Source organism: Cervus canadensis, chromosome 3, assembly GCF_019320065.1.
Source record: "Cervus canadensis isolate Bull #8, Minnesota chromosome 3, ASM1932006v1, whole genome shotgun sequence".
Classification (NCBI taxonomy): Eukaryota; Metazoa; Chordata; class Mammalia; order Artiodactyla; family Cervidae; genus Cervus; species Cervus canadensis.
The window spans coordinates 60994916-61019711 of NC_057388.1; the positions used below are offsets into that span (position 1 = coordinate 60994916).

The 24796-nt window shown below is 38.1% G+C and overlaps 1 protein-coding gene across 10 annotated transcripts in view; it reads left to right on the plus strand.

Moving 5' to 3' along the window:
* The window catches only part of PDE1C (phosphodiesterase 1C), a 506697-nt gene that overhangs the window by 396084 nt on the left and 85817 nt on the right, over positions 1–24796 (plus strand). For all 10 annotated transcript variants that reach the window (XM_043463250.1, XM_043463251.1, XM_043463259.1 and 7 more), the window contains 4 exons: positions 10963–11063; positions 13947–14075; positions 22165–22266; positions 23062–23182. In XM_043463250.1, the coding sequence (XP_043319185.1) occupies positions 10963–11063; positions 13947–14075; positions 22165–22266; positions 23062–23182 (453 nt within the window). The remainder of the gene's footprint in view (positions 1–10962; positions 11064–13946; positions 14076–22164; positions 22267–23061; positions 23183–24796) is intronic.

Here is a 24796-nt window from a genome sequence, read left to right on the forward strand (position 1 = left end):
AACCTTACCTCTAACCATTTGGAAATTTCTTGCTTTGATCCAACATTTTAGCTCTTTAGATACTTTTGAATCTCTGATCTATAACTCATTGCTTTAACAAACCTACTCAATTTGGTCATATACTTTTTGCCCTTTTTGCCTTGATATAAACTATTCATTTAAAAAATACTGCTGTTAGTGACAGTTAGGTCTCTGTAGTAAATCTTTGACTTTTTACTTTGAAATCTTCTTCACAATTGACATTGAGATAGACATTTAGGGGGTGTGGTTATTAATTAACCCATAAACCCAGTACACATTTATTATCTTTTCTGCTAGGGCATGTTGAGAGGCTTGGTCTAATATCTCATATTAAGTATGGAATACAGTGGGAGGAGTGTGGGCTCTGGAGCTAGATATAGTTGGGTATAAATCCTTGCATAATTGCTTGTTAGATTTGTGACCTATGATAAATTGCTTGAATCTCTGAGTCAAGATTTCCTCACTTCTAAAATTGTGAAAAATATTCTGTCTTGTGGAAGTACTGTGATGGTTAGGAATAAAGTATCAAAAGTATGAATGCTCTCTCTGCCTCATAAAAAAAACTGAACAGTCAGGAATTGTTCTTATTTAAACTCTGTAAGATTGCCCTTAACCTCTCAGCAGTTTTCATGTTTTCCTTATTATAAATTCAATTTCTTAAAAACAGTGTTTAAAACGGTGTTTTTTAAATTTTAGAAACTCTACATAGGAACCTGTATAATATGATAAAGAGTTTTTGTCCAAAATTTAGAGCAGATATCAGTTTATGGTGGTTCCATGAAAGCATGGAGCAAAACAGGAATCCAACATTAATATTGCTAGTGAGCACTTTTCTGGAGATTCTCAACCAGTGCAATACGGTATCTACAAAAGTTGAAGAAGCTTCCTATGAAAATAATTTGACTATCTGTCCAAAAAAACCCCCCAAAACCCTATAAATTATTTGATCAAATAAAAGGCCTCAGTAAGATATGGATAAAATAACTGTCTTATACACTGTTTCCCAACATACATTCCCAACAGTTTTTTAAAAAACCTACAAATTGCCCATGAAGAACTTCAAAATTAATGAAAAGGAAACTAAAATTAAAGGGCACGAAAATAATGTTTAAAATAAGTGGAGAAATATACCATGTTTTTAATTGAAAGCCTCAGTATGAAATAGATGTTAATTTTTCTCAAACCCATCTTTATAAATTCAGAGCAATACCAGTAAAAATTCCAAAAGGATTTAGCATGTCACATAATAAACTGAGTCTAAAATTTATGTAAAATAGATATTTAAGAACCGTAGAAAAAACAGTTTTGAAAAAGACAGTGTGTGTGATGGGTTAGTTCTTACTCTACCAGATGTTAAAATATCTGCTAAAGCTATAGTAAAGCAATGTATAAAAACAGTGTGCAAAAGTAGACAAATATATCCATGGAATTGATTGAAGTTTTAAATACTGAACCCAAATATTGATTGAGCAATTATTATATGCCATGTACTTTATAAGAGGATGAGGGTGCATTGTAGCTCTTAGAGAACTTGCATTCTAGTAAGAAATTACAGGTAAAAGACCAGTGAAAAAGTAAACAATATCGTTAGTATTCTGCAGAGGATTAGAGCAAGGAACTCACACAGGGTAAATTAAGTTTTATTAGATAGGAGAGGCATCTTTCCAGAAGTAATGTTTAATCTGAGACAGTTGTGATTTTAGGCTTGAGTCATGCTAAGAGCTGAAGGAAGGTATGCCAGTGGAATTAGTGCAGGATTAGTACAACTTCCTCATGACTGGAGGGAGTCAACTGTACACACTTCCAGTTATAAAATAAAAAATCACGAGAATGTAAAGTACAGACCAAGTTGGCTTTGTAGGCTTGGCTAATGGGTCTCAGTGTTATTCTAAGTGCAGTGTGAGCCAGCTAAAGCATTTTGCCAAGGGAGTACGATGATCTGGTAAAGGCTAGACAAGAATTACTGTGAAGAATGGGTCTTGAGGCATCATGTTGGAAGAGTAGTGCAGAAGTCTCCTGGAGAGATGATGGTAGTTTGGACTAGGAAGGACCTTCCTGGAGTATAGAGACCAGATGTCCTATTGGTGAGGTAGAGTTGAAAGAATTGGATGGTATAATAGGATTTCAGACACTAAGGAAGGGAATCAAGAGGACAGATTAGAGTTTTGGTTGGATAAACAAGGTTGATGAGAGAAGCTTTCAGGGAAGGGGAGTCGAGAGTTTTGATTCAGACATGTTGAGTTTAAGATCTTTATGAGATATCATTGTGGCGATGTTAAGTAGGAAGAAAACCAAAGGGGTCTAGAGTTCTGGGGAAGAGTCAGGGATGGACAAGGAGATTAGGCTGTGAGGGGCATATCAATATTATTTAAGGACATGAAACCAGATGACATGGTCTAAAGAAAGGGTGTGAATAGAGAAACAGAGGCACTGTGAAGTGAGTCCCAGAGCGGTCTAAAGTTTAAAATGGAGCTCATTACTTCACCATTTTAGTCTGGATAGTTTCCTTTATAGGATATCATTTGATTAACCACTCAATTAACATTCAAAGTAGCTTGAGATTTTTTTGAGAAACTCAGCCTTGGAGAATTTGTACGGCCCTTGTTCCTCCAGATCATTTACAACTATAATATATATTTCAAAAATGGTGTGTGCAAAAACAATAAAATGAGGACAAAGAATTAGAGCCAACAATAGTAACTAAAAAAGAGTAGCCAGTATCATTGGGACAAAACCCAAGACAGCGTGAGGTTATGGAAGCCAAGGAAAGAAAGCGCTCCAAAGGAGAGCTGTGACTTGCGTGCAACAAGCCGAAAGGTTGAGTGGGATGAGGACGGAGAGGTAACCACTGCCTTTGGCAACACTGGGAGTCGTTGGTGCCCTTGTCATGATCGGTCCCCGTGGTTTGCTGGGAATGGAACATGGACTGAAGTATGACAAGGACAGACCTGCAGATGAGACAGTGAGGACACATCTATGAAAACACTAGTAGAGGGAAAATTACTTGGTTCCGGAAATGTTTGGGGGACAGTTCATTTGGAAAAAAAAAACATTAGTTTTTGTCCTACTTGAAATCATTCACCAAACATCAGACAAATGAATTAAAGATGTGAGCATAAAATTTTGATTATATTAGAAGAAAATATGAAGTTATGTTTATAGCCTTGAAAAAGGAAATCCTTTCTTAAATAAGCCTCAAAACATGAATTATATAATGAAATATTGATTATTTTGAGTACATGAAAATGAAAACCTTCTGTAGGATTAAAAAAAAATCACCATAATTAAGTCAGTACTTGAGGAAAATATGTAGAGATCAAGGATTAAGATCCAGATTATGTAAATCAAGAAAGTGGTACAAATCCCGTGGGCAAATAGGAGGAAACACACTGAGTTAATATTGTCCTATCACCAAGTCTCTGTCATGAGCTGAATTTTGTCCTCTTTCCCTAATCTCCAGTGCCTCAGAATGTGACTCTGTTTGGAGATAGGGCACTTAAGAGCTAATTTAGATAGATGAAGGGCATATGGGTTGGCTCTAAACCAGTGTGACTGATGTCCTTATAGGAAAAGATTAAGACACAGACATGCAGATGTCCTGAGGAAAGAGCATGTGAGGACACGGGGAAGGTGGCCCTCTGCAAGGTGGAAAAGAGCTGTCACCACAAACCAACCCTCCTAAAACCTTCATCTTGGACTACTAGCCTCCATAATTCTGAGAAAATATATTTCTGTTATTTAAACTGCCTAGTTGGTGATGCTTTTATGTATCAGCTGTAGCAAACTAATACAGTGGCAGAGCCAGGATTTGGTCTTAGTCTGACTTCTAACATTTAAATAATTCATGTATTTAAATGTTAATATTTAGCCATGCTTCTGCAATGCTGGTGGTGAAAAAGAGCCTGACATTCTTATACCTCAGTATGCTCATGTGGTGAGGATTAAAATGGATATGAAAATATACTTTGAAATCATCTGTTTGACATATACGTAGTTAGCACCTACTGCATTCAGTGTACTATGGAGACATAAAGGTGAATCATAGGCAGTCTTTTTAGCCATCTGGAAAAACTCTCAAGCACTTATGCTAATGTAAGTTATCATTAACATAGATTAACATAGATGTTATATCATAGCAGCCAATGATCATGACGTACTGCATACTATTCTTGAATGAGCTCATTTGCCATTGCATTTTCATTATCGATTCAGGCCATATTCAGAATAATTCTTAAATATAGAAACTACTTCCCACCCACTCTCTCTTAGAAACACAGCTCAAAACAAACTTTTTTCATTGCGAGCTTACAAAAACAGTAGGAAGCATTCTGATGAATGGAGAGCATATTGTGACTCTAACCTTTCATTACAAACCAAGTGGGAGAAAATGCTTGAAATCATTTCAGTTTTATAAACTGTAAGACACATAGGGAATGAAAATATCCCATTGATAAAGTGATGTCTGGGCTTCAGCATCCATCGTGTTACTCATTGTAATCTGTTTATATTACTCATTATTGCTTAGCCTAGATGCCTAGTGAGGCTTGAATCTTTTCATCATGATTTTGCTCACATCTAAGAGAAAATCCTTGAACAGAATTAGACTGAAGAGTTGTTGATTGAATAGATATGAATCAGACTCCAAGCTCCAGTCTACTTTTGAGTTAGATCACAAGATTTCAAACTCCAGTCCCATCCTTTGTCCCATTCATTGCTTTTATTAGGCAAGGTGCCATTAATTTTTCTTTTGCTTTTTTTTTTTTAAGAAAAGAGAAATGTGTATCTTGTTCTTTTGACTATAAATGGCATTATCATATTTACAAGGGACCCACTAAGGGCATGTAAACAGCATCCTGGTTAAAGAGTGCTAAGTAATTTTATTAGGGTGTATGGTCAGTAGAATTCTGGCCCCCCATGACCTCTGCCCTCTGATGGCACATTTTATAATACATTATATTAAATACCAAAAGGGGTTCTGCAGATACAGAAGGGTGCTAATCAGAGGACCTTAAAATAGGGAGGTGATCCTGGAGTCTCCAGGTGGGCCCAGTGTAATCACATGAGTCCTTAAAACTCAAGAAGTGTGTCAGGGGACTTCTCTGATGGACCACTGGTTAAGATTTCCCTTTCCAGTTCAGGGAGTGTGGGTTTGATCCCTGGTCAGGGAGCTAAGATTTCACATGCCTCATGGCTTTCAAAAAAAGCAAACAGAAGCAGTATTGTAGCAAATTCAATAAAGACTTTAAAAATAGCCCACATTAAAAAAAAAAATCTTTAAAAAAAGAAATGTGGCTGAGGAAGGTGAGCAGGACTCCATCAGCTGTTGCTGACTTGAAGGTGGAGGTGCCAAGCAGAAAGCACGGAAAAGAATTCTGCCAGTGCCCTAAAGGGACCTGGAAATGTGTTTTCCACAGAGCTTCCAGAAAGGAACACAGCCTGCCAACACCTTGGTTTCAGCCCTGTGAGATCTTCACCAGAAAATCTAGCCTCACGATGATGGCTTCTGACCTACAGAACCCGTAGGAGTGTGTGCCTTACATGAGTGGTAATCAGTTAAGGGAATAATAGAAAACCAATAGCAGATGGAAACAGACTACGAAAGAAACTGTCCTTTACCTGTTGAACTTACAGCTTGCTAATAATGTCTCCTCTGGCAATGGCAAATTATCCATGTCTTTTCCTCCAGGTTTTCACTGCCTGCTGCTTGTTCCCCTCTCCCAGCCCACATACAAGCATGGCTTGCTCTCCTGAGTCATACACAGCATAATTCAAAGTCCACCTTTACCAGTTGGCAAGGCATCCCTGTCACTGAATTAGTTGGGACACTCATATTTTGTAGACAGGGAAATTCTGGAAAGGTCTATTACTCATACCTTGTCACAGTTTGATAAATCTGGAATAAAATTCTTGTGGGAATTAAATTTCTGACTTCTTATGGTTTGTCATAAACCTTTGGGATTGACAGTGTTGAATTTGGAAGAAGCAAGGAAATCTGAGCTATATTGAAATATGAATATTTCCCACAAAATAGCTTTTCCCACTCTCTGTTTCTAATAATGCTGCCCTCTAATACCACCCACCATCTTTTTAACCACTCAGGCTAGGAATGTCAGGATCTTTTTTTTTTTTAATTTAAATTTATGTATTTATTTTAATTGGCAAATAATTGCTTCACAATATTGTGATGGTTTTTGCCATACATCAATATGAATTTGCATAGGTATGCATGTGTCCCCTCCATCATGAACCGCCCCCCCCCCACTTCCCTCCCAACCCTGTCCCTCCAGGATCATCTTTAATGCAACCTCCTTTGGACTGCAACCTCTTCATGGCCGCCTGCATTCAGTGAGCTGATCAGCTGTAAGGATTCTAGTTCCATACCATCTATGCATCCTATAAGGACTTTTCAGTCCAAAAGTAGAGGTCTTATATCTTTCCTTTGTTGCCGGGGTCCAGCCTCGGCAGGATCCAGGGTATACCCTCAGGATGAACGGCGTCGGCAAGAGAGAGAGAGAGAAGACATGTGAGACCAGCCTTGATAGGGCCAAGTCTGCAAGGGAGAGAGAGAGAAAGAAAGAGAGAGAGAGAGAGAGAGAGAGTGACCAGACGGGGGGTGCAGCAGAGTCTGGCAATCCTTTATTTTTTACCATAGCTTTTATACCCTAAATTAGTACATTTCTAAAGGGAAGATAACATTACATCAGCTTGTTCTTCACTAAACCAGGGTGTTTTCTGCATATTTCTTTGTTTATGAGGGTCTTGTACATTATCTTCTGGCCTTGGGGCCTATTAATATTTTATGCAGGTCAGGTGAATGTAAACCTATTTTCTGTTTCTATGGTGACCTTAACTCAAAGGTAGCAGTCTCATAGGGCAACAGTACAGAGTAGAAGTATAACCTTGTTAACACAAAAATTAATCCTTCTGCAGAAGTTGTCAGTTGCGTTTATCTAAGAAGTTTACCCCACACAGACTGTGGCTTCAGTGAGGCAGCCTCTGCCTAGCACTCCTGGCTAACAATTAGCAACCGTCTCATTGTTACCACACTAGGGCTAAGCTCTTATTTTTCTAGATCTATAACTATATTAACAGTGGTTTCTATAACACAACCTTAGCACATTAAAAGCAAAAACACAGCAAGCAAAACACAGCAAGCAAACGTCAACCCAATAACCACTTTTAGAATAATTTTTCTTATGTTTTCTAATAGGACTTCTTCACCCCTCAGAAATGCTCTATGTCTATTAGGGCTTTTATATAATCAGGTTCTTTATGCTATTTTATGATTAGGATATTATAAGCAATCATGCATATTAGTACCAAGGGCATAAATGCATTTGGCTAACAAACTACCAGCAAAGGGGTTTAAATTAAAACACTCCTTTCACCCTGGATAAGCTCATAAAATACCACCATCTGGGAAACTTATTGATTAAAGTTCTAAATGATTCTTATTTGGGAAGAGATCGGGGAAGGCCCTCTGCCTGTGTCACAGAAATTAGGGAGTAGTCTACTGAGGCAGGCATCAGAAAGACAGATATCATCTTTAAGGTGAGTGCCGCGGGCAGCTTTTCGAAATCCCTGAAAACCTGATCTGCCTTGAGTGTCAGGCTTTCTCCTCGTGACCTTGTCATGGGTGGGATCTCGTGTGCCGGCTCCCAGCACTTTGTGCTCTCTGCTTTTCTATCTCTCTCTCAATAGCATGCTGAACATATTATTTTTTGCATGTAAACTTCACTGCCTAATAAACCTGATTTGTATTCTTCATCCTGGCTTTTAATGCCTGTCATCATAGGGCCCTAATCAACCCTCACTCCTGCTCCACTGGGCTTCCCTCATAGCTCAGTTAGTAAGGAAGCTGCCTGAAATGCAGGAGACCCCGGTTCGATTCCTGGGTCAGAAAGATCTGCTGGAGAAGGGATAGGCTACCCACTCCAGTATTCTTGGGCTTCCCTTGTGGCTCAGTTGGTAAAGAATCCGCCTGCAATGCGGGAGACCCCGGTTTGATCCCTGAAAAAGGGAAAGGTTATCCACTCCAGTATTCTGGCCTGGAGAATTCTATGGACTGTATTGTCCATGGGGTCGCAAAGAGTCAGACACGACTGAGCGACCTTCACTTTCACTTTCACTTTCCTGCTCCACTAAAGGGAATCATTTCCTTACGATGAATCGGCTTTTGCCACTGGTACTTGTCCCGTTGTTCATTCTGAAAATGCCTGATTCCATCCTTGTTCAGTCCAGGCTTCATTATGTTTTTATTGTTTGTTGTATGTTCATTTAATAGTTCATTGGTTTTGATTTATTAGAAGTAAGTTATACTTAAGATATAATTTTGTCCGTATATTTGGATAAGGAAGGGAGTTACACTGATATTTGTGAGAACTGTGATTGTGCAGTTATTTAGACACCTTCTGCTGGTTGAACTGAGGCTCTGTGATTCAGATTGTTTAGATGGTACACTGTCTCCCATTCATAATCTTATCTTAAAATGTTAAATTATTAACTTGACATGAGCTTGGAGAAAGAGATATGTCAGTGGGGGGAAATAGATAGAGGAAGTTAGGATAAATGAGTGGAGACAGGGTATTAGGGAAGAAAAGAAAGACATTGCCAAAAGAAGAAAAATATATGTGAATGAAAAATATCAAGAATATTTGTAATATAAAATCATAACTATGCAATTTTATGAAAAACCGAGTAAACATATAAACAGTGACCCAAAGGAATAGTGACTTAAAGATTATAAAGTAAGAACTCTGGAGTGTGTGGCTTGTCTCAGGACTAGCCATGAGACCTTGGGTAAGTTACTGAACCTCTCCTAATCTGTTTTCTCGTCTATGAAGTAGGGATGAAAAGAGTACCTACCTGTATGGAGTTGTGTGTATTGCATGAGTTTCTTTGTGTAAACAGGCAAACTCAATGGGAAGCTCCCATAAGTGTTAACCCCGAGGAGGATGTCTTTTGCTGCTTTCAGGATAGTTTTACTGTTTTCTTGCACTTGTCAAGATTTTATTTGCCAATCTTTTTTTCACTTAATTTTGTTGATTTTTCATCTTATTCTTTTTTCTCCTGTGTCTTTTTGTTCTTGGTATGTTAGTTTGACTTTTTGAGATGTATTATCAAGAATGCCAAAATGTTTCCTGACATTTCATGCTGGATTCTGCTACAAGTCATTTTTTAAAATATAGGTTTTTTCCTGAGTTTTTTTCTGTACTCATTCTTTCCCTAACTTTGAAGTCTTTTCTTCATAGGTTATATGTAGTTTGTTTATTTTTCCTTTGTACCTGCTGATGTTTGAAGAAACCTGTCCCCATCCACATCACCAAAATTGGCTGTAGTTCAATGTAGTCATTATCTTCAAAGAAGGCAATGATTTCAGTAGTTAGGTGAAGACCAAAATTAGTAATTAGTTGAAAAAAAGTTAGAGTGAGAATTATTAGAAATTACCTGTTCGCTTTTAAATCATTTTTGTTAACAAATCAAATAAATATATTTTATTCACTGATCTTTAATAGAGAACCCAGGCTGCTTTCTTTTTTAAACTAAATTTCATTTACATTATTTACTTATTTTTAAAATGTTTGACCTCACTGTGGGGCATAGGGTGTCCTAGTTCCCCAATTAGGGGTCAAACATATGTCCCCTGCAATGGAAGTGTGGAGTCTTAACCACTGGACCACCAGGGAAGTCCCTGGCTGCTTTCTGAATTCTTCCAATTTAGGTACTCATATTTGCATCACCTTAACCCTGCCTCTGTCTAAGACTTCTAGTTTTATTTCTTCGAAGGAATGGGAACTTAAAGATTTCATGAAGAAAACTGAGTGCAGAATCTCCCTAAAATTTTTATAATTTTTTTCTACTGTTTCCCAGTGATCACATCTATTAAGACACCAGTTCTTTTAGTGACTGTGCAAAGCATTGAACTTCTGTGGACATAACCTTTTGTGTTCATATTTTATTAGTTTAGGTTATATTTTATTATATAATTGTAATAATAAGTACAATTTGTCAAAATTGCATTTGAAATAAATCACACTGAAGCTTGTAATCATTAACTCAACTAGCACAAAGGTAAGCAGTGATACCAACAGGTGAGCTGACAGTACAAATGTTCCATCCTGTGGGCATCAGGTAGCGTGGTTTACAGAAGCGAGGGGAGGCACCAGTGAATCCAGAGTCTCTGAAATAGAAGTCAGTTGAGGGAGCTTCAAACAGAGCAGTGGTTCTCAAACTTCAGCATGCATCATAATTATCTGTATGGCTTAGTATAACACAGATCAGTGGGCTGCAACCCAGAGTTTCTGATCCCAGTGGGACTGGGGTGAGGGTTTGCATTTCTAACAACCTTCCAGGTGATGCTAACTCTACTGTTACAGGGAACACACTTTGAAGACCACTGAACTACAGCCAGTTTTGGTAACATGGATAGGGACAGGTTTCTTCAAACATAGATCGGTTGACTGCAACCCAGAGACCAAACATTATTTGGCAGAAGACCAAATGTTGTCTTTCCACTATATCTACTACCCATCTTCTAGTAGATAAGCACTAGGTTATCTGTTACTCTTAGTTTTGGTATTGTGTTGAAACTTAAATTTTTTTTTTCTGTGTCTACTCAGGAACTTTATTTGACATTTGGTAAAGGATGGAATGAGAACTGTTAAAGTCTCACATTCATTATTTTTTGCTTCTTTGAAAAAAAAAAAACTACTAGTTAGCTCTCTCAACCGTGCTAGGCATGCTGTTTTCAAATCACACATTCCCCAGTCTCCTTACAGAAGAAGAAAAAAAAACCATTTCTGTCTGTCAGAAATGTGTGTTTGGCAATAGCTTGCCAGCTGCAGGGTGGATAGGCAGCAATGTGGGTGTGTTGTCAGCAAGCTGAAGACTTTGTCTGAGAAGCAGGCAGATTATGTGATTGCTCTGTAATCTCCTTTTCAGAACTGGCTGACGGAGCTGGAGATCTTTGCTATAATCTTCTCAGCTGCCATCCATGACTACGAGCACACCGGAACCACCAACAATTTCCACATTCAGACCCGGTGAGGATGTTGAAATATTTGGAAAAGAGGCAAGAGGGGTCAGGGATAGAGTGTGGAAGTCTGAGAGGGGCAGCCACCTTTCTTTTGCATGGTGGCTCTATTTTGAGTTTCTGAAGGAAAAAGAAATGAACTTATATAACAAGAGATCAGCTGGGTCAGCTTCAATCAAAACCTAAGAATTAAAGAAACCATTTGCTCCTGATTCTCCTATGTTATTCACATTAAATATGGATATACTTCTCTTAGTCACTTCAATCATGTCCAACTCTTTTCGACCCCATGAACTGTAGCTCACCAGGCTCCTTTGTCCATGGAATTCTCCAGGCAAGAATACTGGAGTGGGTTGCCATTCCCTGCTTCAGGGGATCTTCCCAACCCAGGGATCGAACCCACATCTCTTGCGTCTCCTGCATTGCAAGCAGATTCTTTACCACCTGAGTCACCAGGGAAGATCTGTTCTCTAGTCTAATGCTAGCTATTTTTGTATGTATGGGCTATGCATACTCTTTGTTGTCGTTCAGTCCCTAAGTCATGTGCAACTCTTTGTGACCCCATGGACTGCAGCACATCAGGCTTCCCTGTCTTCCACTATCTCCCAGAGTTTGCTCAAGTTTCATGTCCATTGAGTTGGTGGTGCCATCTAACCATGCATACTGTACCCATTTCTAATAGGAGGTGAAACAATTTACATAAAGGTGCAGATACCATGTAGACTAAATCAGGGAGGACAGGCAAGGATTGAAGTAATTTTCTTGACATTAGCAATAGCAGAGCCATCTTACCCTCTGACCTCAGGGATTCTGCTGATACTTTTCTCATCCTCCCTGATTTCATCTCTGCCCTGTTCAGTGGGTATGTCACTCCCCAACACAAGGCTTTGGGACTTAGGTGGTCTCATGTAGGCCACTTTGCACCCTCTGTAAGGAGCCTCACAGGTAGACACAAACCTCTGTGGGGCATATTAAATACAGGTCCAGGTGCCTCCCTCAGAACCTCTTCGCTGTAACAGACATCACAAATCGATTTTGGTAATTTTTTTCTTACCAAACTGCAGATTTATCCTTAGTATTCTTCTCAGCACAGAATTCCAGGCAAGCAGTACAGTCAATTGTCATTTCCATTTAGGGTAAAACCTTATCTGCCTTCTCCTGGTCTAATAACTTAACCTCTCTTAAGACAATGATGTAGAACTGGAGAGACTCTTGACAGTAGGATTAATTGGATCTTGACATAGAAATCAAAAGAAAGTAGAGCTGGAAAAAGGTGGTGAGACATAGAGAAAGAATATTGTAGAGAGGGTTGAGTTTAAGACTAAAATGCTTGCTGATTTCACTTGAAAAAAGCAGGTGCACACTCCAGATATATTTGTGTTCGTTAAGTCATTCTACATGTGTTTAATGAAGCCAGCACTTAATTATGGGGTATACAAAAGAAGACAGTATCATCTGATCTCTTCTGAAGGGCATTTCAATAGAATGGAAGCGGACAAAAGGTCTTCAGCCACATGCTTCATTTTCTGCTTTCTGCCTCCTCATAGAGTGTCTCTCTTCGCTGCTGTGGAGCAGCTTTCTGTAGCTTTGTTGTAAGATCTTTGAATACAGGGATTCCACAGAGCATCTCTGTTTAATAGGTATCTGCCAGTGGAGCCTTAGACAGAGATGGTGGTGAATAGCACCTGCTGAAGGAAGAGAGTTGGGTGGGACATTTGTACCTGGATCTTGGCTGGAGAGCAATGTCAAAACTAGTCACAACTCAGAGGAAAATGGCTTAATTACAGTAGTTAAAAAAATAGCTTAATGTCACAAAATACCCATCAATTGGTGCCTTACTTACTCAATGGATATAAGACTAGATCTTCCACCTCCTTGGCATTTGCTTGTTTTGTATTATCTCCACTGGAGTGGGAAAATTCCAGAGGGTTCAGTTGAGCTTGGTTTGGAATGAAATTTAAACTTTCATCTTCTTTAACTTAATTTTATCCAAAGCCTATGAGATCCTTGTTTAGGAAACTAAATATGTGACTAGGTTCTTTGCTCTTCGATGGGCAGACTGTTGAGCCTAACACTTTCAAGGTATTCTACATACATTCCAAAATTTGGAATGCAGATGATAGTTGGAAGTTATATTGAGGAGAAACGGCTGAACTGTCAGAATACATTGCCTTTATTCAAACCCTAAAAGCCACTGTGGAGCTCTGCACACTCTCAGTTTATATATCTGGGGCTCAGCTTCCTTCATGAGAAATGAACAAGCTCTAATAATCTAAAGTTTCATTAAATTAAATGTATTAAAATAGTACACCTCCCTATGTTGGTGTCATTCAGCTGTTTGAAGAAGTGAATAACAATCGTCATATAACCCTTATATTTTTTATTCTCAACTTCCCATGTATGACTTTCACTTGGCAAAATTTTTTAAGATCAAGCTACTAACAAAAGAACTTGCTAACTATACCTGCCAGGTGGTATGTGTTCAGAGAATTACAACTAAAACAAATAAACACATTCTATCATTGAATAAAAGAAAAATAATCAATTCAGAAAATATAAGGAAGTTTGACATGACTTGCATTTAAAAAAAAAAAATCACATTTGCCACCACTACAGTTAATTGAGGTCTTGTTATAGAATAATTTTTAGAGAGTTCTCAAGTTGGATATCACATGTGAAATAATAGCCATATGTTGACATTTCAATACCCTGCAAACATCAATTGATAATTTGTAATGTTGGTGTTAGCTTTTTGATTGATATAAATGACATGAGGGCAAAGTTAATTGCTAAAATAGGATAAAGAGATGGTGTATTTCTACCTTTAGGAGAGTTACCTGAAAACTCTCAGCTGTTCAACATCCTAAATTATTTTTCTTGGCTTTCTGTTCAGGTCTGACCCAGCGATTCTGTACAACGATAGGTCTGTTTTAGAAAATCACCATTTAAGTGCAGCCTATCGCCTTCTGCAGGAGGATGAGGAAATGAATATTTTGATCAACCTCTCGAAGGATGACTGGAGGTAAGGATGAGCCACAGGAGAGTTTTGGAAGCCAGGTAAGGAATGGTGAGAGAGATGACGTGCACTTATTTTGAAGAAATAATACTCTGAAGTTTTTATTGCTGTTTATTTCTCTCTTTTTTTCTTGACACAAATATTCAAATATATTATAGGCACTTTGGACATATTTGCTATTGGTTACCTTAGGAAACTAGTGTTGTTTTGATCTTAAATGAATTTTATCATTTAACATATTTTTGTCATTTTATTTTTGATTGGACTTCTTAAAAAAATCTTTCAAAATTTGCTAAGGAAATTGACACTGTAAAATAATCATGGGTACTTAATTCTGTCACCTAAATGATGCTGTGTGTGTCTTTAAACTTGGGTAGACCTGAGTTTGAATGTGAACACAATCATTTATTAGCTATATGTCGGTTGGGAAGCTACTCAGCCCCATAACACCTTTTAAAAATTTAATTTCTAGAAAACTTATAATAACATTTACCTTATAATTTGGTTAGGGTAATAATAAATGCTAAAATCCATCTAAAATGCTTAATTCACTTTGTGATACATATAGCAAGCCTGCGGATCATTGTAGCTGTTAACGTACGGTCAAGGTGTTTCAAAACTTGTTGGAAAAGTTATTTAAATGCTTAAAAACTTCTGAATCTACTGTGGTGCAAATAATACTTGTATTTTAATTAAATGATTTGTTTATTGAATATCTCTGTGCCATTCTACAAGGATTCAGAGAAATAAGCTATTCTGAACAACAAATCGGAAACTTGATTTTCAGGAAGAGCTGGCTATTAGTTTCCATGCAGCTCTAGTTCATTAAAACATAGAGGAGTATTTGTCTTGGATTTTATTGGAAAATGGCAGATTTAAGAAGCATCTAAAAATGCAGAGCATTTCAGTGAATCAATGCAAATCTTTCAGAAAAAGGAGCCCTCTGTCCAATTTAAATGTTTGTAAAAGTATAATGAAAGATTTGAATGTGGCAGAGAACAGCTTTACACATATTCAGATATGTCCTGGTTTTGAAGTATTTGTGCTTGTGTAGATAGTGTATGTTCCTGGTCCCAGGACAGTCTAATGAAGCGCTCCAGAGCTTGCATAATTACCTCTTTTTTTTCTTTCTTTCTTTCTTCCCACCCTCCCTTCTTTTCTTCCTTACTTTTCTTATCCCAGGGGAGGGATATAGGGAGGTAAAGTCGGGTAGGTGCACTCTAGAGCTCCGTGAATCCTAAAGAAAGTTCAGCAAGGCTGTCAGGAAGTTCTTGAGCCACAGTCAGCCACCAGAGGAGTTCCATGTCTCCCAGGAAGAGATATCCTCAGTCACCTGATGCAGCCCAGGGAAACATGACCTTGGGCAAAAATGGCAATAGTTGTCAGAATATAGTAGCTGAGGCCCATGGCCACTTACAGTCCTGAAGTTGGAAGTCTGTGTGATATATTCTCATGGCCACTATCCCATAGAGATTAAAATATTATACTAAATGGCTGCATAATATTCCATCTGTGGAAGTGCCATAATTAGTTTTGAATGTGTGAGTATGGGTGCATTTGTGTGTTTGGGTTATTATGAAGAATCTTACAATGAATATCTCTTTAATGTATTCTTATATGTAGAATTAATGGATCACAGAATGTTTGATGTTTTAAGGTTCTTGTTGAACTTTGTCAAATTGCTTGCAGGTAATGTGCTGAGACTGCTGGCCTGTGGGATTTGTGAACATATGGGAATTATGGCTGGATGGGCATAATTGCCTCTTAACCTATTTTCAAAGTACAGATATGCCACTTCTATTAGCTATAGTTTTGTTAAGGATTTTCTATTTCTACTTAACTATATGTTTGTCAGAATTTAGTTATGTTATTTTTGCTTCCACTTTGCTATGATCATGAGCTTCATTCATTGTTTAGTGTACTGCTATGTTAGTACACTAACCCTAACCCTAACACTAGCCCTGATTTTTATTAGGCTGGTTTTGGCAATATCTAAACCCAGAATCATTGCAACATACCAGAACATATCAGTTCACACTGGAATACATAAATATGAACCAATGCAAACATCATAATTATTTATCATTAGCTCTGTAAAGTAATACTAAAAATTTTCCAAGCCAGGCTTCAACAATATGTGAACCATGAACTTCCAGATGTTCAAGCTGGTTTTAGAAAAGGCAGAGGAGCCAGAGATCAAATTGCCAACATCCACTGGATCATTGAAAAGGCAAGAGAGTTCCAGCAAAATATCTACTTCTGCTTTATTGACTATGTCTAAGCCTTTGACTGTGTGGATCACAACAAACTGTGGAAAATTCTGAAAGACATGGGAATACCAGAACACCTGACCTGCCTCTTGAGAAACCTGTATGCAGGTCAGGAAGCAACAGTTAGAACTGGACATGGAACAACAGACTGGTTCCAAATAGGAAAAGGAGTACGTCAAGGCTGTATATTGTCACCCTGCTTATTTAACTTATATGCAGAGTACATCATGAGAAACGCTGGGCTGGAGGAAGCACAAGTTGGAATCAAGAACGCCAGGAGAAATATCAATAACCTCAGATATGCACATGACACCACCCTTATGGCAGAAAGTGAAGAACTAAAGAGCCTCTTGATGAAAGTGAAAGAGGAGAGTGAAAAAGTTGGCTTAAAGCTCAACATTCAGAAAACTAAGATCATGGCATCCGGTCCTATCACTTCATGGCAAATAGATGGGGGAAACTGTGGAAACAGTGGCAGACTATTTTTTTGGGCTCCAAAATCACTGCAGATGGTGACTGCAGCCATGAAATTAAAAGATGCTTGCTCCTTGGAAGAAAAGTTGTGACCAGCCTAGACAGTATATTAAAAAGCAGAGACATTACTTTGTCAACAGAGGTCCATCTAGTCAAGGCTATGGTTTTTCCAGTGGTCATGTATGGATATGAGAGTTGGACTATAAAGAAAGCTGAGCACCAAAGAATTGATGCTTTTGAACTGTGGTGTTGGAGAAGACTCTTGAGACTTGGACTCAGGAAGATCCAACCAGTCCATCCTAAAGGAGATCAGTCCTGGGTGTTCATTGGAAGGATTGATGTTGAAGCTGAAACTCCAATACTTTGGCCACCTGATGCGAAGAGCTGACTCATTGGGAAAGACCCTGATGCTGGGAAAGATCGAAGGCGGGAGGAGAAGGGGATGACAGAAGATGAGATGGTTGGATGGCATCACTGACTCAATGGAGATGAGTTTGGGTAAACTCTGGGGAGTTGGTGATGGACAGGGAGGCCTGGTGTGTTGCATTCCATGGGGTCACAAAGAGTTGGACACAACTGAGCAACTGAACTGAACTGAATTGCATTCTTATTGGTTGTTATTTGTGAAGTACTAGTTGAGAATACTTTGAATCCTACCTCTGATGAAAATAAGTTATAAAAATGAATGGTGTGGCAAGACATAAGTAAATTTAGTATATAAAAAGTTAAATTAGTCACTTGAAAAATATAGTTTAATGAAATCTGTTTATGTGGTAGCCTTATATATTTTTGTTCTTTTTTAAGTCAGCACAATCTTTATTATCTCAAAAAGAGTGAAATATAGTTGAATTAGGTCATGGAGCATCTCAGATATAGGAATTTCTGGTTCAGTGGAAACGTCTTTATAATTATAACCCATAGTGCCATACTTTTTTGCTACTCCTGTTTTTGGGGATTCTGTAAGTTAAGAAAAGATTGTAGTTGATAACTTCTTGAGTTACATAGATTTAGTTTTCATTTAAGGACATGTTTTAAAATATTATTTTATCATATTTTATTAATATTGAGATACATTGCTTCAAGACAATGGTATTATCTCATAAATAAAATATTAACTTCTTTTTTAGGGCTCTCAGTAAAGCCCATTAACCCAAAGATGACATTTATTTAGTATTTTACATCTTTCTAGGAAAGCAATTTAATATTTGGTAGATTCTATTTAGATACATAAGTGCAGTGGACTTTTTAAGGACTTTATAAGTGAATATATTACCATATATTTACTGCATTGCAAAGTGGTAAAACATGAAATCCCACACTGGGAATGCCAGTTCACCTGCTCATAAAGCAATTCTGCAAATAGCAACTATTAACTCTAGACAGAAACAAGATCAAATTGCCAACTTTGTTGAATCATAGTGGAAACAAGGGAATTCCAGAAAAACATCTACTTCTGTTTCATTGACTATGCTAAAGCCTTTAACTGTCTGGATCACAGCAAACTGTGGAAAATTCTTCAAGAGATGGTAATGCCAGATCACCTTACCTGTCTCCTGAGAAACCTGTATGTGGATCAAAAAGCAAGTTAGAAATGGACATGGAACAACTGACTGGTTCCAAATTGGGAAAGGAGTATGACAAGGCTGTATATTGTCACCCTGCTTATTTAATTTATATGCAGAGAGTACATCATGTGAAATGCTGGGCTGGATGAATCACAAGCTGGAATCAAGATTACTGAGAGAAATATCAACAGCTTCAAACATGCAAATGATGCCACTCTAATGATAGAAAGGAAAGAGAAACTAAAGAACCTCTTGATGAAGGTAAAAGAGGAGATTGAAAAAGCTGGCTTAAAACTCAACATCCATAAAATGATCATGTTATCTGGGCCTATCACTTCATCGCAAATAGAAGGGGGAAAAGTGTAAGCTGTGGATTTTATTTTATTTTATTTTATTTGGCTCCAAAATCACTGCAGACAGTGACTGCAGCTAGGAAATTAAAAGATGCTTGCTTCTTGGAAGGAAAGCTATGACAAACCTAGACAGCGTATTAAAAAGCAGAGACATCACTTTGCTGACAAAGGTCTGTATAGTCAAAGCTATGGTCTTCCCAATAGTCATGTACAGATGTAAGAGTTGGACCATAAAGAAAGCTGAGTGCAAAAGAATTGATGATTTTGAATTGTGGTGCTGGAGAAGACTCTTGAGGGTCCCTTGTACAGCAAGATCAGATCAGTTAATCCTAAAAGTAATCAACCCTGAATATTCATTGGAAGGACTGATGCTGAAGCTCCAATACTTTGGCCACCTGATGGAAGAGCCAACTCATAGGAAAAGACCCTGATGCTGGGAAAGATTGAAGGCAAAAGAAGAAGGCGATGTCAGAGGATGGGTTAGATAGAATCACTGATTCGATGGGCGTGAATCTGAGCAAAATGAAAGATAGTGAAGGACAGGGGAGCCTGGCGTGCTACAAATACATGGGGTCAGAAAGAGTTGGACATGACTTAGTGACTGAACATCAACAACAGTGAACAAAATACAGAGACACAAACACAACCTCCAATGACTTGAGGGCTCTAGAGAGTAAACAAAATTGGACAAATTTTGAAGATGTGCTGAAATTTGGAGACTCTAATAGGAAGAGGTGACTGTGATGTTTTTGTCTCTGAAGGCAGTCTCAGTCAAGGCAATACTGAATGGTTAAAACTAGATTTATACAAAACCTTCCAGTATGTTTCTGGCTAGAGGCATTCAATGGGGGAAGGAAAAGCTTTTCAACAAATGGTGTTGGAGCAAATGGATATCAATATAAAAAAAAACTTTTACCTTTACCTCACATCATACTCAAAAATTATCTTGAAATTGATCATAGACCTAAACGTAATAAAAGATTAAAATGGTTTATTTGGATTTCACTAGTTTTTACCTATGTCCTTTTTTTTTTTTTTTTCCAGTGGGTTTTGTCATGCATTGATATGAATCAGCCATGGATTTACATGTATTCCCAATCCCGATCCCCCCTCCCACCTCCCTCTCCACCCGATTCCTCTGGGTCTTCCCAGTGCACCAGGCCGGAGCACTTGTCTCATGCATCCCACCTGGGCTGGTGATCTGTTTCACCATAGATAGTATACATGCTGTTCTTTTGAAATATCCCACCCTCACATTCTCCCACAAAGTTCAAAAGTCTGTTCTGTATTTCTGTGTCTCTTTTTCTGTTTTGCATATAGTAAAAAAAAGAAAGAAAAAAAAAAGACATTTAGGGTCCACATGAATAACCCAGGACTCTCTTCTCTTTACAGAATTCTTAACTGTATCTGCAAAAATAATGTCATAGATTTGGGGAGTTAGGATATGGACATTTCTTTTGGGGGGGTGATTACCCCCCCAAAAGTACACTATTCAAACTACTATAGAATTCTCAAATCTGATCCCATCTCTATATCTAAACTGTATCTAACAGTGTCTTATATAATAAGAGTGCAACAAATACTTATGGTGTGGATGAATAACCAGTAAAGTAACCTGTTAGTTCAATCCTAACCATCAACAAATTGTTCATTGAATGAACAAACTGTTAGTCTGAAATAACACAACCAGTGGATTGATTTAGTGTTGCCAAGATAAAGCTTTTAAGCATCCCTGATGCAGCCCTGAAGAATTGATGCTTTTGAACTGTGGTGTTGGAGAAGACTTTTGCGAGTCCCTTGGACTACAAGGAGATCCAATCAGTCAATCCTAACGGAAATCAGTCCTGAATATTCATTGGAAGGACTGATGCTGAAGCTGAAACTCCAATACTTTAGTCACCTGATGCAAAGAACTGACTCATTGGTAAAGACCCTGAAAATGGGAAGATTGAAGGCGGGAGGAGAAGCGGACGACAGAGGATGAGATGGTTGGATGGCATCACCAACTTGATGGACATGAGTTTGAGTAAGCTCCGGGAGTTGGTGATGTACAGGGAAGCCTGGCATGCTAGCTCGTGGGGTCACAAAGAGTCAGACATGACTGAGTGACTGAACTGAACTGAACTGATGTGAAAAGGAAATGAAAATAATTGGTGGATCCTTGGTATAAATCTCTAAGTCAGGTAAATTACTTATTGATAATTTTTACATCCTTTTAAATTTTTCATCTAGACACTTTTCACTCTTTAATCAAAGAGAATTTTTTGTATGTTTTCATTACTGTTTCACTATATTCTAAACACTTTAGCGCCAAGAATCCTGAAATGTCTGATGACATTATTCTTATACAAAGCAAAATAAAATTGACTCATATTGTTTTAGTTCCAAAAAAAAAAAAAAATAAAAGATTAAAATGGTAAGACTTCCAGAGGAAAAGTCCTTTCAGTAGTGAGAGATTTCTCAGGACCCCCCAAAGCATAAAACCTTAAATAATTATTTTAAAGTGTAAAACTTTTGCTCTTTGAATGATACTGGTTTAAAAAAAAAGTGACAAGAGTAGGAGAAATTATTCACAACACATTGAAATGTATTGAATTATACAGCCTATGTGGAAGTAGTTTATTCTATGCAAATTCTACCTCAATAAAGTTCTTAGAGAAAGTGAAAAGGTCAGTGTTTGACAGGGGTTCAAGGCCAAGAAGGTAAGCATAGGCAAAGCATATGGGATTTTAGGGTGTGGTATAACGATTTTAAGTATAACGTAATTATAAGTATATAAGTATAAGTATAACAATTCTTATACTATTAATGGTAGGAACGCGAGTGGATGCATTTGTCTAACCCCATAGAACTGTGCAACGTGAGAATGGTCCCTCGGGCGAATCATGGGCTAGAGTGAATGCAAAGTGTAGATGCTGGTCATCAGTTATAACACATGTACAGCATTAATGTAAGAGGTTAGTAATAAAGGAAACTGTAGGGGAGAAGGGGTATATGAGAGCTCTCTGTACTATCTTCTCAATTTTTCTGTAAACCTAAAATTGCTCTAAAAATGTTTACTTTTAAAAAGTAGGATCCCTATATCCCGTGTGCACCATCCATTATCAGTCACTCTCCTAGGATTAATTCCAAATTAATTTTTTCTCAAATCTTGAGCTCAGTGCAAAAAGGAATGCTTTCCTATATTTTGTTTCATTGAAATTTTTCCTGTGAATTAATTTTCCAATGATGTGCTTTCCACATGTGTTCCTAATAAGTGATTTCCTTCATCTTTAATCTTTTATTTCTCATAAAAGTCTACCTAAAAGACTCGTTAGATTTGAAATATCACAACTAATTAACTGATTTTGATTAGAACTGGAAAAGGATAAACTAATTTTTACTTTCCATTTTTTACTTCCACCCTTTTCCCTCTGTGATTTATCTCTGAAAGGGAGTTTCGGACCTTGGTAATTGAGATGGTGATGGCCACAGATATGTCCTGTCATTTTCAGCAAATCAAAGCAATGAAGACTGCTCTTCAACAGCCAGAAGCGTGAGTGAGCCTATAACCTCATGTGTTTTTATAGGTGTTTGACCTCCTACTTGTCCATGTCACTGTACCTTTAAAGTTTACCTCCTTTAATATAACTTTATTAAATGGTCTCATAAAGTAGTGATGCTTAGTATATTATCTATAGTGAAACAGATCACCAGCCCAGGTGGGATGCATGAGACAAGTGCTTGGGCCTGGTGCACTGGGAAGACCCAGAGGAATCGGGTGGAGAGGGAGGTGGGAGTGGGGATCGGGATGGGGAATACATGTAACTCCATGGCTGATTCATGTCAATGTATGACAAAACCCCACTGCAGTGTTGTGAAGTAATTAGCCTCCAACTAATAAAAATAAATGAAAAAAAAAAAATAGTGATGCTTGGAGGAGAGCACATGGGAATATTACCTATTATGGATATTTCTCATCAGGGTTAAAAAAAATAATGAGACTAGTAACAGTTTGCACTAATGAGAATTTAAAAGATCCCTTCAGTGCAGAGGCAACAAATAAAGGTCAGTGAGTGAGTCTTGGATTCTTGTTGTCTTTTTCATGATGGCAGATATTCCAGAAATGGTTTTGAGTCAGTTTATGAGGTGTCCAGTTCAATAAACATGGAGACCATGCTGATAAATGTCCCAGTTGGAGGATGGAATGATGATTTCCCCCCAGTTCAGCAGCAGTGGGCTTTGAGATGGGAGAATGGAAGGGGTTTTTAAAAAATAGTGGTATTTTAAAAACTCTTACTAAGATTTTGTGAGTTTGGTCATTATGTGTTTGGGGCCTTTGGGTTTACAGAATTGAAAAGCCAAAAGCATTATCCTTGATGTTGCACACGGCAGACATCAGCCATCCAGCAAAAGCGTGGGAGCTCCACCATCGCTGGACCATGTCACTCCTGGAGGAGTTCTTTAGACAGGTACCTTGTTGCTTCTTCCCCCCCCCACTGGTGTCATCTGTGGGCGTAGCCTGACTTTTATATTTCAGCAACACAGTAATCAGGACTTTTGTGATTACAATTATCTTCTTTTTGAAGGGATGGTTCACAGCTTTTATTTTTTGGCCTTCTGGTCATGTGATGTTTGACTCTCACCTACGTTCTGATTCTCAGAATGTTATGGTACTGTATCATATGCCTTTCTGTTTGGTGTGGGGGAAACATTTCCTTTTGGCAATCTTTTGTCAAAATATCATCTGAGGTATGCTTTTACTTTTTTTTCTAATCGGGTAACCAAATGGCAGTCACTGTAACCTGCTTCTCTGTTATAATTGACTGGGCTGTTCCTTTCTAGCAGACAAACCCATGTTGTCCAATGCAAAGCCAGTTGGAACAATTTGAGTTCAGAAAATTATCTGAAGCTACTGTTCCAATTATATTTAAACTTACTATATCCTAAGACACAGGGTAGTGTTTTCTACAAGAAAAATCAGAGTCTTTAATGAGGATACACTGCTTTATTTTTTTTTAAGCTGCATAGGAGTAGAGAAATAAAATGGTAAATAAATACATAGCACCAAGACTGCTGTCTTCTCAAACCCAGGCATGTGCAAAACTCATCTCAAGAAGAGTTGCCATTTAAAATATCTGCTTTGAGAAGTGAGGTCCTGAGGTTCAAGGCAAAATGGCATCTAGATTGTGGGACCAGAACTACAGTTAATTCAAGTTCATATGGTTAATTCATTAGTTCTTGTTAATTTACTGAGAGAGGTTACAGTACAGATTCAGAAACCTCTGAAGTTCCATAAAACATTACATATTAGCCAGTCTCAACTTTGTCCCCTAAACTGACAAGAGATATACCCTTTCACCGGTTACTCGGATTTTTGGAAGCAAAGTATTCTTAGGATTACTCTCAGGATTCTCATTTGAATGTAGAAATTATAGAAGGCATTTCTGTGTTTGTCTTTTTCCTTCTGAAGCTGCACACAATATTTGGTATTGAGGTGGGACTAGAGTTAACTGTACATTAAGCAAAGTTCAGAAGCCCCTTGATTGGAATTCTTATTCCAGTTGCCCTGTGGCCTGGGACTAGTGAAATCACTGCTCTGGTTCCCAATGGTCTTATCTGTGACTTGTTTCGGGGGATATCATGGGATTTAAAGGAAGGTTGGGCCATCCTTTTTCCTTAGAGTCCTCCCCACATTAAGTGTTTTCTTCATTCTGTCCAAGAGTGCACATTCTGTCCAACATTGTCCAACGCACGTACACTTGTGTGCCCCCGCTAAGCTGTTCTGTGCGTATGCCAGCAGGTTCCTCATTCAGCACGTGGCTGTCTCCTTCCATGGGCAACATTTGGCCTCACAGATGGTTCTCAAGGGGAACCCAAGGGGTGAGAGGAGCTAGCATTGCACAGGTGTGGCCATGTTGTATATATAAGAATGACTCCAAATTCAGTCTTAACTGAGGGTTAATTTTGAGCCATTTTTTCCAGAAATTACTTTTCTAATTGTAATCTCTACTTCCATTATCATATGCTTTTTTTTGATCATTGCTTTTGTAATACACCCACTATAAACTAGGAATTTTAATCTG